The 14,568-nt window shown below is 35.9% G+C and overlaps 1 protein-coding gene and 1 long non-coding RNA gene across 2 annotated transcripts in view; both read right to left on the bottom strand.

Annotated features, from left to right (window-relative positions):
• LOC101157686 (metabotropic glutamate receptor 4) overlaps positions 1–14,568 on the bottom strand; it is a 191,537-nt gene that overhangs the window by 18,268 nt on the left and 158,701 nt on the right. Inside the window, exons 8-9 of the mRNA XM_004068826.5 lie at positions 7,970–8,106; positions 5,928–6,863 (exon numbers count right to left, since the gene is read on the bottom strand). Coding sequence (XP_004068874.1) covers positions 5,928–6,863; positions 7,970–8,106 — 1,073 coding nt within the window. The remainder of the gene's footprint in view (positions 1–5,927; positions 6,864–7,969; positions 8,107–14,568) is intronic.
• On the bottom strand, positions 1,086–1,975 carry LOC144992179 (uncharacterized). Its single transcript, XR_013656046.1, has 3 exons — positions 1,838–1,975; positions 1,314–1,422; positions 1,086–1,228 (listed from the first exon to the last, which is right to left on the bottom strand). It is a non-coding gene; the product is annotated as an uncharacterized LOC144992179 (long non-coding RNA).

Genomic DNA, 14,568 nt, shown 5'->3' on the forward strand with positions numbered 1-14,568 from the left:
TCAGACAGGTGTACCAGCAGCATAAATCAGCAAAGCTGTCAGGTAAACTGCAGCAGTTTGTGTCTCAGAATAACATTTATGAATGCTTCTTATTCACACTATTAAGATCTGTGACTTTAGAGTGTGTCAGTGCACAGAAACATGACAGTAAATGACTGGATGTGCACATCATCAGACACGTCCAGGTGTGTAACTAAAGGTGAAAATTCTGTAGTGTAAAATAAATCTTTAAAAAAAAAACGTTTTAGTCTTTCAGGCAGAGGAGGAATACCAAATTGTTTTAGAATCTATTTTTTATAAGACTGAAATAATGTGTTTTATTCTGAGTTTGGTGTTTTGACCCCTCCCTAATGAATTTCTGGTTTAACCCATTTTCTCCTCATTTTGATGAACTCTACTTTTTCCTGAATGAAAGATGAACGGCAGCCGATGTTTTTCTGTCAGGGATTTTTAATTTATTAATTTATCTCTGTCAGGGATTTCAGTGGAGCTGGAGTCCAGTGCAGAGGATGCTGCAAGCATGTACGAGCAGGAACTGGCGTCCCTTACCTGTGCGTCTTCCTCTGGATGTGATGCTGGGCAGCAATGTGGACAAAACTTCCCTGACATGACTCTTTTTGATATAGTTGTTAAGCACAAACAGACTTTCCCAGATGCATTTTTTCCTCTAATAAATGTGACTGACAGGTACGCTGAGTAAATGCTGATTGTAAGCGCAACATTTGATTGACTGCATGAAGAAGCCCATAAAGGAAAATCCACAACTGTTTCTTTGTTTCTGTTACTGAATAACGTATTCATGTTAAGTTTTCAATAAATATACTGCATTTGCTATGAAACAAATTTGTTTATTTTCATATCCATTATTACAATCCTCACGTCAGCATTCAGTTTTTTCATTGACAAAGAAACATTTCTATACAACAGCTTTGAAAATCAAACATCATCTTTGTTAATAAAGCTTTAAAACCTAAAATGGTAAACATGGAAAAACTCCTAAATGAAGCAAGTCTAATATGAACATTTTAAACTGGAGTTTTGCTTAAAGGAACATTAAGTTGTTTGGAGTTGTACAAGTGTTTGATGCGATTCCTCAGATGTGATTTCCAGATCATCAGCCCGACGCTAAAGCCAGGAATTGTGCTTCGTTTTTCACTCCCCACTGCATCATTTACAACTAATCAGGCTTATGCAGCAGGTTAAAGACTTTTTTTTACAGGACCTGCAACTTAAAAAAAAAAAAAAATTAGATATTAAGGTTAAATAATATTTATTGATTACATTGCACATAAATCATGGTGAATTGCCTTTACACTGCACAATGATATGAATGACTTTAGTCTTTTTGTATTCCCATGTAGAGCTGCCATCTGTTCTTCTGCAGCACAAACCTTTCTGGAACTTCGCCTTGAGTAACTTCACCTGCAGAAATATCACATGTTAATTCAATTAAGTATTTTATAAACTTTTAAAGTTCATTTTTAAGTGTCAGTATATGTATATGCATGGTTCAAAAATATACAATGCACTTTAATATTATTTCCCATAAGAACTTGTTTACTGATTTCAGTCTTAAAGTCGATTTTTAGCAACACTGATGCCATATAATTACTGTATAAATCCTAGAATCAGGCTGGCTCGGAGCTTTTTCTCTCATGTTGTCACCGAAAACGGGAACGGCTATCATGTGAAGACGGTTCGTCTCCATCGGGTTCTTTTTGCGCATGCGCAAGATAAAAAGAAATTATCTTTTCAAAGCAGCACTTTAACATCCTAAAATTAACATCCTTAGAGACACGTGACTGACAAAAGAAAAGATCACAGAATTGATACTTACCTAAAGATGATTGACAGCGTGAACCTCGCAGCCGTAGACATTAGCGCACAGCGTTCAAAGTAAAAGTGCTCACAAACTACTTCCGGGTGACCGTGTGTCAGGCGAAATGTTAAAAAAATAATTTTAAAGTTCATTAACAGTTTGCTGCATTTTTTATTTGATATATAAATGGGAAATACGTGGATTATTATAGTACATTGTTGTTTGGACGATAAAATCCGTCATCGCTTCTTTTAAAATACTTTTCAGTTCAAATGATTGACAAAAATCATCATCCAATCAGCGTTGTCCCATAGTACCTGTCTCTTCCGGTTTGGAAATGTTTTTCATTTTTGAAGATTTCGTTTTGTTTTCTGGAAATTCATTCTGTGTTCTGAAATGTTTTTCATTTTTTAATATTTCATTTTTTTTCTGAAATGTTTTTCATTTTTTAATATTTCATTTTTTTTCTGGAAATTTTTTTTTTCTGAAATGTTTTTCATTTTTTAATATTTCATTTTTTTTCTGGATTTTTTTTTTCTGAAATGTTTTCATTTTTTATTTCTTTTTTTTCCTGGAAATTAATTTTGTTTTCTGAAATGTTTTTTTTTTTTTTGTCATTTTTGTTTTTCAAGTTTTGGTTTCTGAAATTTTGTTTTGTTTTCTAAAATGTAATGCTGCTTTTTAATTTTTTTTTTTTTTTTTAATTGTTGTTGTGATCTTAAAAATGTTTTTGTATCGAGTGATTTGTTGAATGCTTTGCACTTCAGGGCCACCGTAATGAAGGTATCCCAGATGCTATATGTGAACAAAGACAAACAATTGAAAAAAAGCCAGCACAACATACAGGTATCCTTTTCTATTGAGGATAAAATGATTAAAAGTTAATAGACACAAGTTCACTTTCAAGCAATCTTACTCACAAACATGACCCATCACAAGCCACGGCAGGTGTGTTGATTTTATTTATTCATATCCCTTCTGAAAACTTAACACAGCAACCAAGGATTTTAAAGTATAATCCTTAATGCAGCTTTTGAAGTTAATTTATTGTTTTCTTAGATAGTCAGTGAATGAGATTATATATATATATATTTTTTTAATGCTATGCATAGGCTTTTTTCCAGTAGATTTTCCTGGATACTCTTTTTTAAGTTACCACATTAATTTTATCAAGTCATTTTACTGGGAAAACTCATATACTTTCAGATTGTTGAGGTTGTATTTAAGTGGCATATACAAATTAAAACTAGTTAGAGACACTAAATTGCTACAGACAACATATCAAATCATCTAATAGATTTTACAGTCCAGCTGCCCTAAAGCATAGAATCATGTGATGTCATGGTTCAAAAAACTGAATATTTTCAAAGACATACTACATGCCAGTTAGTTCAGTTTTTCATAGCTCAATTAGTTCATTTCTTGTCTAAATATTATTTATACAAATCAATTTTAGCCTGCTTTCAATTTTGCTGGAGTTAGTTGTTGCCATTTTTCACATCTCTCTTAGGTAATATACCTTAACAAACTGAAAAAGCTTCTTGTGTCATTACTGTTCCATCTTACAAGTTACATATGTAGCACCAAACAAGTAAAGTGGGGGTGGGGGGTGGGGGGTTTCAAGGCTTGTTACAAACCAAAGTTTGATGTGACAGAAGTAATTACAAAGTAAATCCCCCCTTCCACAACCACTTTCATTTGTGTGGGGTCCACAAAGTCTAAAAATATTTCAGTCTGTGATCTGATGGGTTACATCACCCATCCAGATCAAAGTGGAATTATTCAGCCTCTCCATCTTTATCTCCACCAAACTTTACATCATTCTGCGTTTGCTGTACCTTGGCAGCTGCAATATTGATTTCAAAAGTGTCACACCATGTGTGTGGGTGGGGTTGGGGGGCTCATCACATTACCAGAATACCACAGTCAGCACTAAACATTGTCGGAGAGTAACTTCAGTGAAGTTTCACACATTCTACACTCAGAGGAGCTCTTTGTTATTTATTGAGGATGACATTTCCCTTCTGAAACGAGGATAGAACAAATGTGGAACACTACCCTGAAGCTTAGTCACCATTTTGTTTCTCACCTTGAGATAGCTCAGGGCAGGGAAGAAAGTTTTCTAAATGACAAACTTGAAACTATCTTCTAGCCATACCATTATTGCACTGTGAATGATTTTAAAAAGTTGTGCTAAAGAAAGAGTGTGCATTAAAAAAAAGTTTATTTGGTTCTGTAAGATATGTAGAATATGGAACCAAAAGTAGGACATTCAACTCTTTCTCCCTTTTCTCACTTCTGTTTATCTATTCAAAGCCATTGCAGCTAATGGATTACCTCATCCTTAGAAAAGGCTGTTTGGTCTGTCTGATTGTTTAATTCTCTTTTATCTTCAGGGAGAGAAGAGGGAATGATTAAACAAAGAACCTGTTATTACCAGTGACTGCTGTTGACATTTGACTTAAGATGTGCCACACTCACATTAAAAAACAACGCGCTCCTTGCAGCTGAACAGCTTCCTTACTGTGTATGATAATCAAGAAAGTACTGTGATCCTTGCTGACACTCTTTGTATCTTCCGAAATGTATAGCCCACAGTAAACATACAGTAAACTTAGCTAGCTGGTACCAACATGCAAATGCTGATGTCTGCAGATTTTTTTGTTCACACCAGTGAATGTGCGGGAGCTTAATAGAAGGCCAATATGCAAATTTACGTTAGAGCAGTCTTTGTGGCAATAATAAGTCATTGTACTACTGGTCACATTTATCATTTTTAACACAATGCAAATGGCTGCTGTCACGTGCTGATTACCTACAATGCTTTGGACTTTAGAAGTAATCTTTGGATGCAAAAAATAAAAAAAATAAAAATATATAAACTGTGTCAGTTCAGGTCTCCTCAGAATGTTTTTCTATAAAGGAAACTAACAGCCGCATTTCCAAGCCAGGATTTTGATGCATTGTTTTGTTTAATCCCAGGGGGAGAAGGTGAGGATTAATTTGTCGCATCTGTCAGACTCCTGCTGGCACTGCTGATAGTGTCCATGCCAGCTTGAGGCTCTACCTCTCCCCCGTCCTTTGCAGTAGCCTCCGAGGCCCTTTTTTGTTACATTAACAAAATGCCTCTTTTAACTGGATTGACACATTTCCTCTCTGTTATTGTTGTTGTCTATTGGACTTGTGCCGAGATTGTTCTCCTGTGATTGTTGGGTCCAGGCTCAGCTCCACTTCCATGTCCCATTTGGATTCTTTTGACCTGGAGACTCCTAAAGCTTTCAATGGACGTGATCCAGGTTCACGGTTCAGGAGGTCAGGTGCATTGATTTGACATGGGAGTACGACTGTGAGCTTGTGTTTGTGTAAACAGGTCATGAATCTGTAATTCACAGCGACATACAACCTGACTCATGTGAGTCATCTGCTGCCTTCAGTCATCAGTGAATGCTTTCTTATCACTCTGTCTGCGCTTTGATATGTTTTGTTTTTATTGCTTGAAACTTAGAAATAATATCATCTTTTTAAAATCTGATAGACACAATGGTTTATTAGCATAATTTCTAAAACTACTAATTACCAATAAAAACTGGAAATTATAAAAAAGCAATAAAAAGCTGCATTGAACTGCTGAAACACAATTCATCATTTGGGAAAACTAAAATTTGGACTACCGACAGAGTCAATCAAAAGTAACACAAGCATCCTGCAACATCTCTTTTTTTTTGTTTTTTTTTACATGGAATACATTTAGTATTGAACTGTACTTTTAGGTTTATGCTACAAAATGGATAATTTATTGTGAAACATTGTATTGGATAATGTCATACACTTATTTATATTACTCATCCTTGTAGTCCTCTGTAAATCATTGTTCGACAAATTTCCCTCACGTTTTTAGTCACTACTTATTACCTCATTTACTCAGTTTATATCCAAATAAAACCAAATGATTAACTACTGGATATGAGCTACTTGTCTCAGGTGTCCCATGGCAGCAGTCATAGCTAATAATAATACATTTTATGGCTAAACACATTTCTTGGATCACTGAAAGTGTGAGCATGCAACCAGAAATTGAACTGAGTTTTAGAAATTACTGTAAGCTTACCTTTTCTGTTGATTGTGATGTTCCAAAGAAGATTGGGATGAATGCAAGCCAGATAATGCAGGTGGTATACATGGTAAAACCAATGGGTTTGGCCTCATTGAAAGTTTCAGGTACCCCTCTGGTTTTGATGGCGTAGACTGTACAGGTGACCATGAGCAGCATGCTGTAGCCCAGAAGGCAGATTAGAGACAGGTCAGAAATGTCACATTTTAGGACACCACGGGCCAGCAGTGGATTTGATGTTCTCTGGTCCTCATAGTCAATAATGGCCTTGGAAGGATCCACAATAAACCAGACGCACACCCCCAGTAGCTGCACCGATGCCAGCGTGAATGTAATGACAAGCTGGGAGGCTGGGGAAATAAACCGAGGTGCACTCACAGACATACTGCCTTGCTCGAAGATGCGGTAAATGCGATTGGTTTTGGTGAGTAAAGCAGCATAACTAATGCTCATTCCAAGTCCCAGGAAGATCCGGCGAAAGGAGCAGATTCCGACATCAGGGGTTGAAATCATCAGGAACGTTGTGGCGTAGCAGAGAAAGATCCCAGTTAGCAACACATAACTCAGCTCTCGACCTGATGCCTTTACAATTGGGGTGTCGTTGTGGCGTATGAACGTGACAACCACAAACAGAGTCGCCATGATGCCAATGACCGCAATCAACACAGGGATAACTGCCCACGGGGAGCTCCACTCCAGCTTCACAATGGGAATTGGAACACACCCTGTGTGATTCTCGTTGGGCCGCAAATCAAACCGACACATCTTACATGTGTAGGTGTCCGCCTGATATTGATACCCATCACAGCGGTCACAATGCCAGCAGCAAGGGATGCCTTTCACAATCTTCTTGCGCTCTCCTGGCTGACAGGGCTGACTGCAGATTGAGGAGGGGATCTGACGGATGCCACCTGGCCACTGCATTGAACGCACCTGGGAAGTAGACAGATTAACAAAAAGAATGAATGGATAAACTGAATTTTGTAAAAGCTAGTGAAACTTTGGCATTCAAAAACATCACATCTATTGTAAAACAGAGGTATCGTGTGCAGTGAATGGGTAACTATTGATTCAGAATGATAATCATGCCCTTTCTGGCACAAGAGCACAGCAGTGTTTGGATATTTAACTCAAGCCTTATGATTATGGTATTTATATAAGTAAAAAAGTCATGAACTAATTGGCATGCATACATTATTCTTGGACCCAGAAGAATTTTTCTGTAAGAATTTTAAGTATCTGAAGGGAGATCTGTGAGAATAGGAAAAACATTGGCCTTGTGGCCTGATTGCAGTGTTCTGTCAACAGTTAATATTAAAATATAAAAACAACCAGAAATACTATGAATGTCTTGTTACATATAAGTCTTTTGTAGGGAAATTTGTCATTTTATATGCAAAATTACAAGGATTAAACAGATTGTCTAGTTTCAAATGCATTCTTTCCTCTTATTCTACTATTTTACTAAATCGTGATTTTTAATTCAAATACAGTCATTTTATTTTAAGTACCTTTATTTACGAACTTCTGATTAAATTTCAATAATGGGTACAGACAAAAGTCACTGATAAATGACAACAGGTTTTCTTTTCTTTTCTTTTGAAAGAGCACACATGAAAAAAGAAAGAACCTTCTTTTAAATGACTGACACTTGAACTCTATTTCTGTCACAAGACCATCACTTTATTGTGTTGTAAAGGTAATGTATGCCAGTTCTTCATACTGCAATTGCATCACAGTATCTATCCTACACATAGTATCACATTTAGAACTCAGCAATGCCATCTAGAGAGATTAAATATGTATACTGAGTATGTCTGTCCTTAAGCTTTCATGGTTTTCTTTGAATTGTTGGCTGCTCTGTTAGTCATCTAAAGAGCCCTCTGGATATTTACACCTTAAAGATGAAACTAAGTACTATTGGAGAATTTAAGGATAATTTAGCATGCTGTTGGCAAGCAGGATAAACATGTATTTCCACATCACTTTCCCTACATCACAAAAATTCTGTAAAGCTCTTAAACTGTGGAAGTGCTCACATTCAGGTGAAGTTGATCCGTCCAGTGGCCGATGATTTTATATTCGGCCGTTTGGTTTCTGATCTGATATTGGTAGATTTCATAGCGTCCAGGGGCATCTCCGTTTTCATTGAACAAGACCGGGTTTCCAGCAATCCCTAAATGAGAGAACAATCATTATCATCACCATTTACTGCACATTACAGAATTAGTTTCTCTGTGGTGAGCAGTGAACTGCAATATCAAAGCAATGTGCTTTCAATGTGATTCCAATGTAACAGCAGTCAGTTCATTATAGGAAAACATTAGACTTGTGAGCCTAAAAGTGTTCTTATGCATAAATCCAGAAAACAATACCTCCACTAATACTGTTTTTTCTGTTACAGACCTCAACGTGATCTAATCTAACCATTGTTTTGTCCGGGAAAAATTATGTGGAAGTAAGGGAAATAAACATGCTCAGTCGCAGCAGATGTGTTTCTGCTGATCAGTCTTGTTTTTTTTCTTGCCCTTTGTTTTGACTCTGGAGTATGCTGCTGCCTAATCCACATCTCCATGAGTCTGCCCTGTTGGATTACAGCATCACTGTTTTATACTTATCCTAGTCTGTGACAACAACACCCACACCAAAATGCAATAAATGATCATGAGAGGATTACAATGACTATCTAGTTTGCCAGTGTGTTTCTTTAATAAAAAAAAAAAAACCATTAACACTGTTGGACAGCTTTTCTTTTTTTTTAGGATTATGATTAGGCCCATCTTTTTTTCTCTCTAATGCATTGAAAGGTATCACAATGGGTGGTGGTGTTTTTTCACATAACACAACAAAATTCAGTTTTTAAGTCCAATTATGAACTCAAGTGCTCTTATAAGAAACATCTAAATGTCATCTTTGGAAAAGGCAAACAGAGTCGTACTTTAAATTTCTCAAAGGTTTCTTTATCTGCTTGTACTATCCCCTTTGCCGGAGGCATTCTCAACTCTCGACTGATCTTGTTTTTCACCGAAGTAGAGATTTACTGTAAACCCAACAGAAAAGAGGGGATGTTTCTGACAAACTCTTCAACACAATTCTTTAAACTCCTGTTCACTTCCCAAACACATAAAATCAACCTGCTGAACACTAACCTTTGTTGCTATGCTTTACACAGCTTTTCTAGTGCTTTATTAACGTCTTCTTTGTAAGTTACTTAAGAAAATTATCTGCGAAATTTCAAAGTAGGTACTTCCACTACTTCTTTCCAGATGACCCCAAATGCTGCTGCTGCAACAGCTCAAAGTAGAAGTCATTTTAAAATTCGCCTCATTTCTTTTTCAGCTCTTAATATGTTTGCTGCTTCTCACCTTTTTGGTGCACTGCAGACTGACAAAAACATTTTGCTCTCAGGCTCAAGGCCTGTTTCTTTGTTCAAGTTCAGAAATGAAGATTGGACTTATTGCTTCAGGTTAAGCTGTCAGCTTCAGGTAACATTTCTTTCCACCATTTTAAATTAAAATCATTATCAAGTATTGAAAAAATTCTTGTGAACCCAATTTAAAAAAAAAAAAAAAACTCATATACAATGCAAGAGATTTTTTGATAAAAATGTGTGTTTTTGAAATGATCTTTTTTCAAAAATCCTTTGGATTTGATTTGTCTTAAATAACACATTTTTTTTTTCTCCATATCTGGAACCAGTTTAAATCTCCCTGCTTTTATAAAAGTTTAAAACCTTTTCTTTAAAGACTCATGAGGAAACCACAGAAACACTTGTACTCCTTTGTACTCCTTGTTCTACATCAATGCACAACAATAACACCTTGCTGACTGGCAACAACGAGACAGTCAACGACTTCTGTGAAGCCTTTTCTGTGACTCCACCCCTTTCTTTAGGTGCACCTAGTGTTTTCAAACCTAATCTATTAAAAAATAAATAAAAACGTTAATTTGATAAACACGAATGTGGTAGTACCTGTAACAGCATTTTAGGTCCCTTAACTCGGCTCTACTTCAAACAATAACTGTTAGAAGTTCAAAACACATTTATTATTATTACCACACAGAACACAGAAAAGCTGCAGTTGTTAAATAGCTGAAAAGAACTAAATTTCTAAATAAAACTTGTATACATCGCTCTAAAAATGCTGCAGTTTTGCATGAATGTGTCCTGAAATCTTTGTGCAAATGTAGTTTCGACAAATGTGAGGGTAGAAAAACTATTAAGCAGACAAAATGGAACAATTACAAACATCTGGAAATGAAAGTGTGTACATCCCTTCTGATAATATGCCTGTATTCAGAGTAAACACATTACTTTTGCCAGCTCCATTTCTCAAAGCAAGAAAAAAAAAAGCTCCAACACAACTGGGCAATTACGCAGTAATGATACTATAACTCCCTCCTTTGGTTCCAATTTTGGTTGTTCAAGTAAGCACTTCAACATAGTGAACACACAACAGCCTCATGTGCTGCAGCTTTTATTATTATTATTTTTTTATCTTAGTTTTTGAAAGTACTGAGAAACAAACAAAAAAGAAAGATGATTCACGTTTTTAAATTTCTTTTCTTATTTTTTTTTTACAGTAGGAGTAAATAAAGGGACTGACGTTAAAGTAACTTTGAGTGGATGTGTCACAATCGGCAAACATCTAGTTTTAATAAAGGGTTTTAAAGCAGGAATGTTAAAGGTCCTTTTCTGTGTAAACATTTTTACGTCTTTATTATCCAAGTAATTCAAATGTTGAACATTTCACACAGAGTGTTTAGGAAATATATGCAATATGTAAACACATTAAAAACTATAAGATACATTTACATATTTCCAACGAAATGTTAAAAAATCACAACTTAGTGCATAACCTTTTCAAATGTTACATCGAAAAAGGTAACAACAGTCATACATTGTTTGAGAATGTTTCAAAAAATGCTCAGAAAGTAGTCTCATTTGACAGCTGAAGCCAATTTCCTAACTTAATTCATTTAACTTAATTTTCTTGATTAAACATCCAAACAGCAGCAAGTAAGAGTGGTTCTTGCAGTTGCCAGACTCTTCATCTCTGCAACACAGAAAGACTCTGACAGGCTTCTAGTACAGTTTACTCTAACCGCAGAGTCTTGAAGGATACTTTTAAAGTTTAATTAGTTAACCACACTGCTTGTCAGTCATTCTCCTCATGATGCCACTACCCCCACCATCACTCAGCACGATGTTAGCACTGCATTCATCCTCCTTCCATGCTATATTCAAATGTGCAATTTAGTGCAATTAAAGGGGCTTTTGCTTTTTAAAACCACGTTAATACAGTTGACCTCTGAAGTTAGCAACCGAAAGACAAAGAAAAACATTTATGCGGTTGTCAGTGGAGGATAAATGCTCATTAAAATGGCTATATAAACAAAACAGCTTACTTTAGCTTAACTAGATCCATTTCAATTGACGCTGACGTTTTCACAATCACTGAGGTTAATTGTTAAGATCTGCTGCAAAAGTACAGTTATTTTTCTGTATTTTTCTTCTGGAGTTTGTTGTCTATGATGATGATTAGTTTATTATTGTGGCACTGTGTCCATTCTTTCACAAATTGTCTTGTTACCACATAGGTTAAGTTTGCACCCATTACAGGTAGTTTGCAATTTTTTGTGTGTTTGTTCACTTGACTGGATAAGTCTAATGTTTCTGTAATTCTACGTCCTTCCCCTCGTAGTTCCTAGCTTAGCTAATACAATGTATTACAATATACAATTTATTGCCCGAAATAGCAAACAAAACCACCTTAAGATTGAGGCCAGAGGTTGGGGATTTCTGCCACAAGATGGCAGAAATCTAAGATCAATTCAAAATGCAATAAGAAAAATGCCTTCCTGACTGTCATTTCAAAGATGTGTAATAAACAGCCAAATTGTGTCTTTATAACAAGAAAATTGACAGAGTTGCAGTTCACTATCTTTTAATTTAACATGTTAATTAAATTGAAATGAAATGATAACACAGGACTATAAAAGGTGTGTTGCTAATGAATTCATATATGTTTGGAAAACTGTAAATGATGTATGCATATTTCCTTCAAAATCGCTGAAAGTCATCAAAAATGTGAGTTGTGTATTTTTGACTTAAATGTACACACTTTTTAGACCTTATTTGACATAACAAAACATGTTTCAATTCTCTTAATACTTTTATTGATTTTTTTTCCAGGACTGCACCTTTCTTGATATGTAACATAGTGTATTGACAACCCAAAGATGAATATCATCTCTGAAAATCTGCAGGTGGAACACACTTTCTCAGCAAATTGCCTGTTTCTGTGTGTTTGGAGAGCCTCGATATACAGCTGTGGGCTGATGCAATTACAAGTGTAATGTTACCCTCAAAGCAACCCCTCTGGTCAGAGTGTTTGAGTTCAGTTGGCCCAGAAGTGCCTCCTGTCCAGCTGCTTCATGTCTTAACTTATGGAAGAAAAAAAATAAAGCTAGTAATGTTGTATTGCAGTATCATTCAGACTATTAAAAAAGGATATGTATTTGGGGACTTTATTAGATGTTGTTGTTCCCTTATAGGATTATTTCTGTAATTTAAATATCTTCCAGATTTACATTAATAGGGTTACATTTGACCCAAAAACCAAGAGAAAAATGTGTCATTTTTTAACAAAAAAAACTGCAAAGACAACAAATAGATATTAAAGCACCAATGTAAACCAAAAGGTCTACCAGAAAGCTTACAGGTTTACTAGACATTTTGTGTTGAGGAAAAATAACACCGATGCTGTTTGACAGCAGCCCATGCAAACCACAGAGGCTAAAATAAAACATGTCATGAACAGCACTTCATCACTTGTTTTTTTCCCCCAAAATCCAGGCATTTGCACAGCTCAATTTAAGCAGTTCAGCTGCTGCAACAGTAGGGTGCTGAGGGCTTCAACAGCTGTTGTTGAAGGAGGGAATTTATTCATACTCTATGATTTTTGGTAAAGTCTCAAAATTCTTAACAGTAGATACACATTGGTAATGGCTTGGTCATGAATGGCCTTATAGCTAGATAAAAGGCTGTCTGTGGGCAAAAAAAGTATGTGCAATTTACATTAGACTCAGTACACGTACCACACGTACATTTCCATTTTTAACAAACTTTTAAGATATGCTCACCCCTCTCGACGACTCTCCACAAGCCCAAAAACCTGCAGCATCCATACAGGTCAACCAACTATATGGATGCATGCGACTGTACCATAAACCAAGCCCTTGCAGCAATGGTTGAAGTGATGTGAAATTTTATAAAAAAATTTCTTTAATCAGTGCAACTAACACTAAAAAAGGGTCAGAGATGACAGAAAGAAATCCTTTACTGTTGCAAAGTGCAAAATCTCTTCATTACTTCTTACCAACATCAAACGTTACTTGGTTATCTATATGTTTTCACACCTTTTTTCACATTGGAAGCATTAAAAAACATGTCTTTAATTCAGGTTTGTTTTAGTTTAGTTCATCTGCTGTGACCTAAAACCAATTTGCAACTAAAGTCATTTCAGCGAAGTATAACGAGAAAAAAATCAAAACAAAACCAGAGCAAAAATCTAAATCATCTAAAGTCTTACATCAAAAGAGCATACACACAATACTTAAACATTATATGGTTAACTTTATGTTTTTTGTCTAACCAGGTCTTAGAGGTTATATTTAGTACATTTTGATGGGATCATAAATCACTTATACCCTATTTACACACAGAACTTCTGGAAAAATACTTACGTTAAATTTTCAAGACGCATGGTTCTAAAGGTGCTAAGAGCAATGAACCCTCAGTCTGACCAAAGGAACAGGAGACACAAATAGTAATTCCAATTTGAGGTCTAAAAGTGAACGCCAAATTTTAAATGAATATTAATCATGGTAAACCAAATCCAACTGCACAACACACTGTCCCTCAGTGAGATGCTCACAGACTCAAATGGTATATTTAGGGTTGTAACAACTCACTTTAACAATGATTTGATTCATGTCTTAATTTTTGATTTACAAAGAGATTTATAGTAGATATTGGTTTATTTTGAATGATCCGATTCACTGACCTAAAATTGATTCAGGACATCTTTAGCCAAAACTTCAACCAGTGTGACTCTGGAATAAATACCTGGGTACCGAACAGTGCACGTGAAAATGTCCAAATGCCTTGTAGTTCTAGCAATATACAGTAATTAATTGTAGATGAAATATGTGTCAAAAGAAACAGAATTATTGGCAAATCTTTAGTTTCTGAAAGTTCAATTTGCCTCAGACAGATCAATGTAGTTGGATATTGTTAAATTGATTAATCGTACAGTTAGATTAATTGTTGCGCCCCTAATACTGTATATATATATATATATATATATATAAAACAAAACGCCCCTTTCACCCTCCGCGGGTGGTTTCTCCTCCAAGCTCGGGTCCTCTACCAGAGGCCTGGGAGCTTGTGGGTCCTGCGCAGTATCTTAGCTGTTCCTAGCACTGCGCTTTTCTGGACTGAGAGGTCTGAGGTCTTTCCAGGTATCTGTTGTAGCCACTCCTCCAGCTTGGGGGTTACTGCCCCGAGTGCTCCAATTACCACAGGCACCACTGTCACCTTCACTTTCCATGCTTTCTCCAGTTCTTCTCTGAG

Source organism: Oryzias latipes, chromosome 5 (genome assembly GCF_053564925.1).
Source record: "Oryzias latipes strain Hd-rR chromosome 5, Olatipes_Hd-rR_3.1".
NCBI lineage: Eukaryota > Metazoa > Chordata > Actinopteri > Beloniformes > Adrianichthyidae > Oryzias > Oryzias latipes.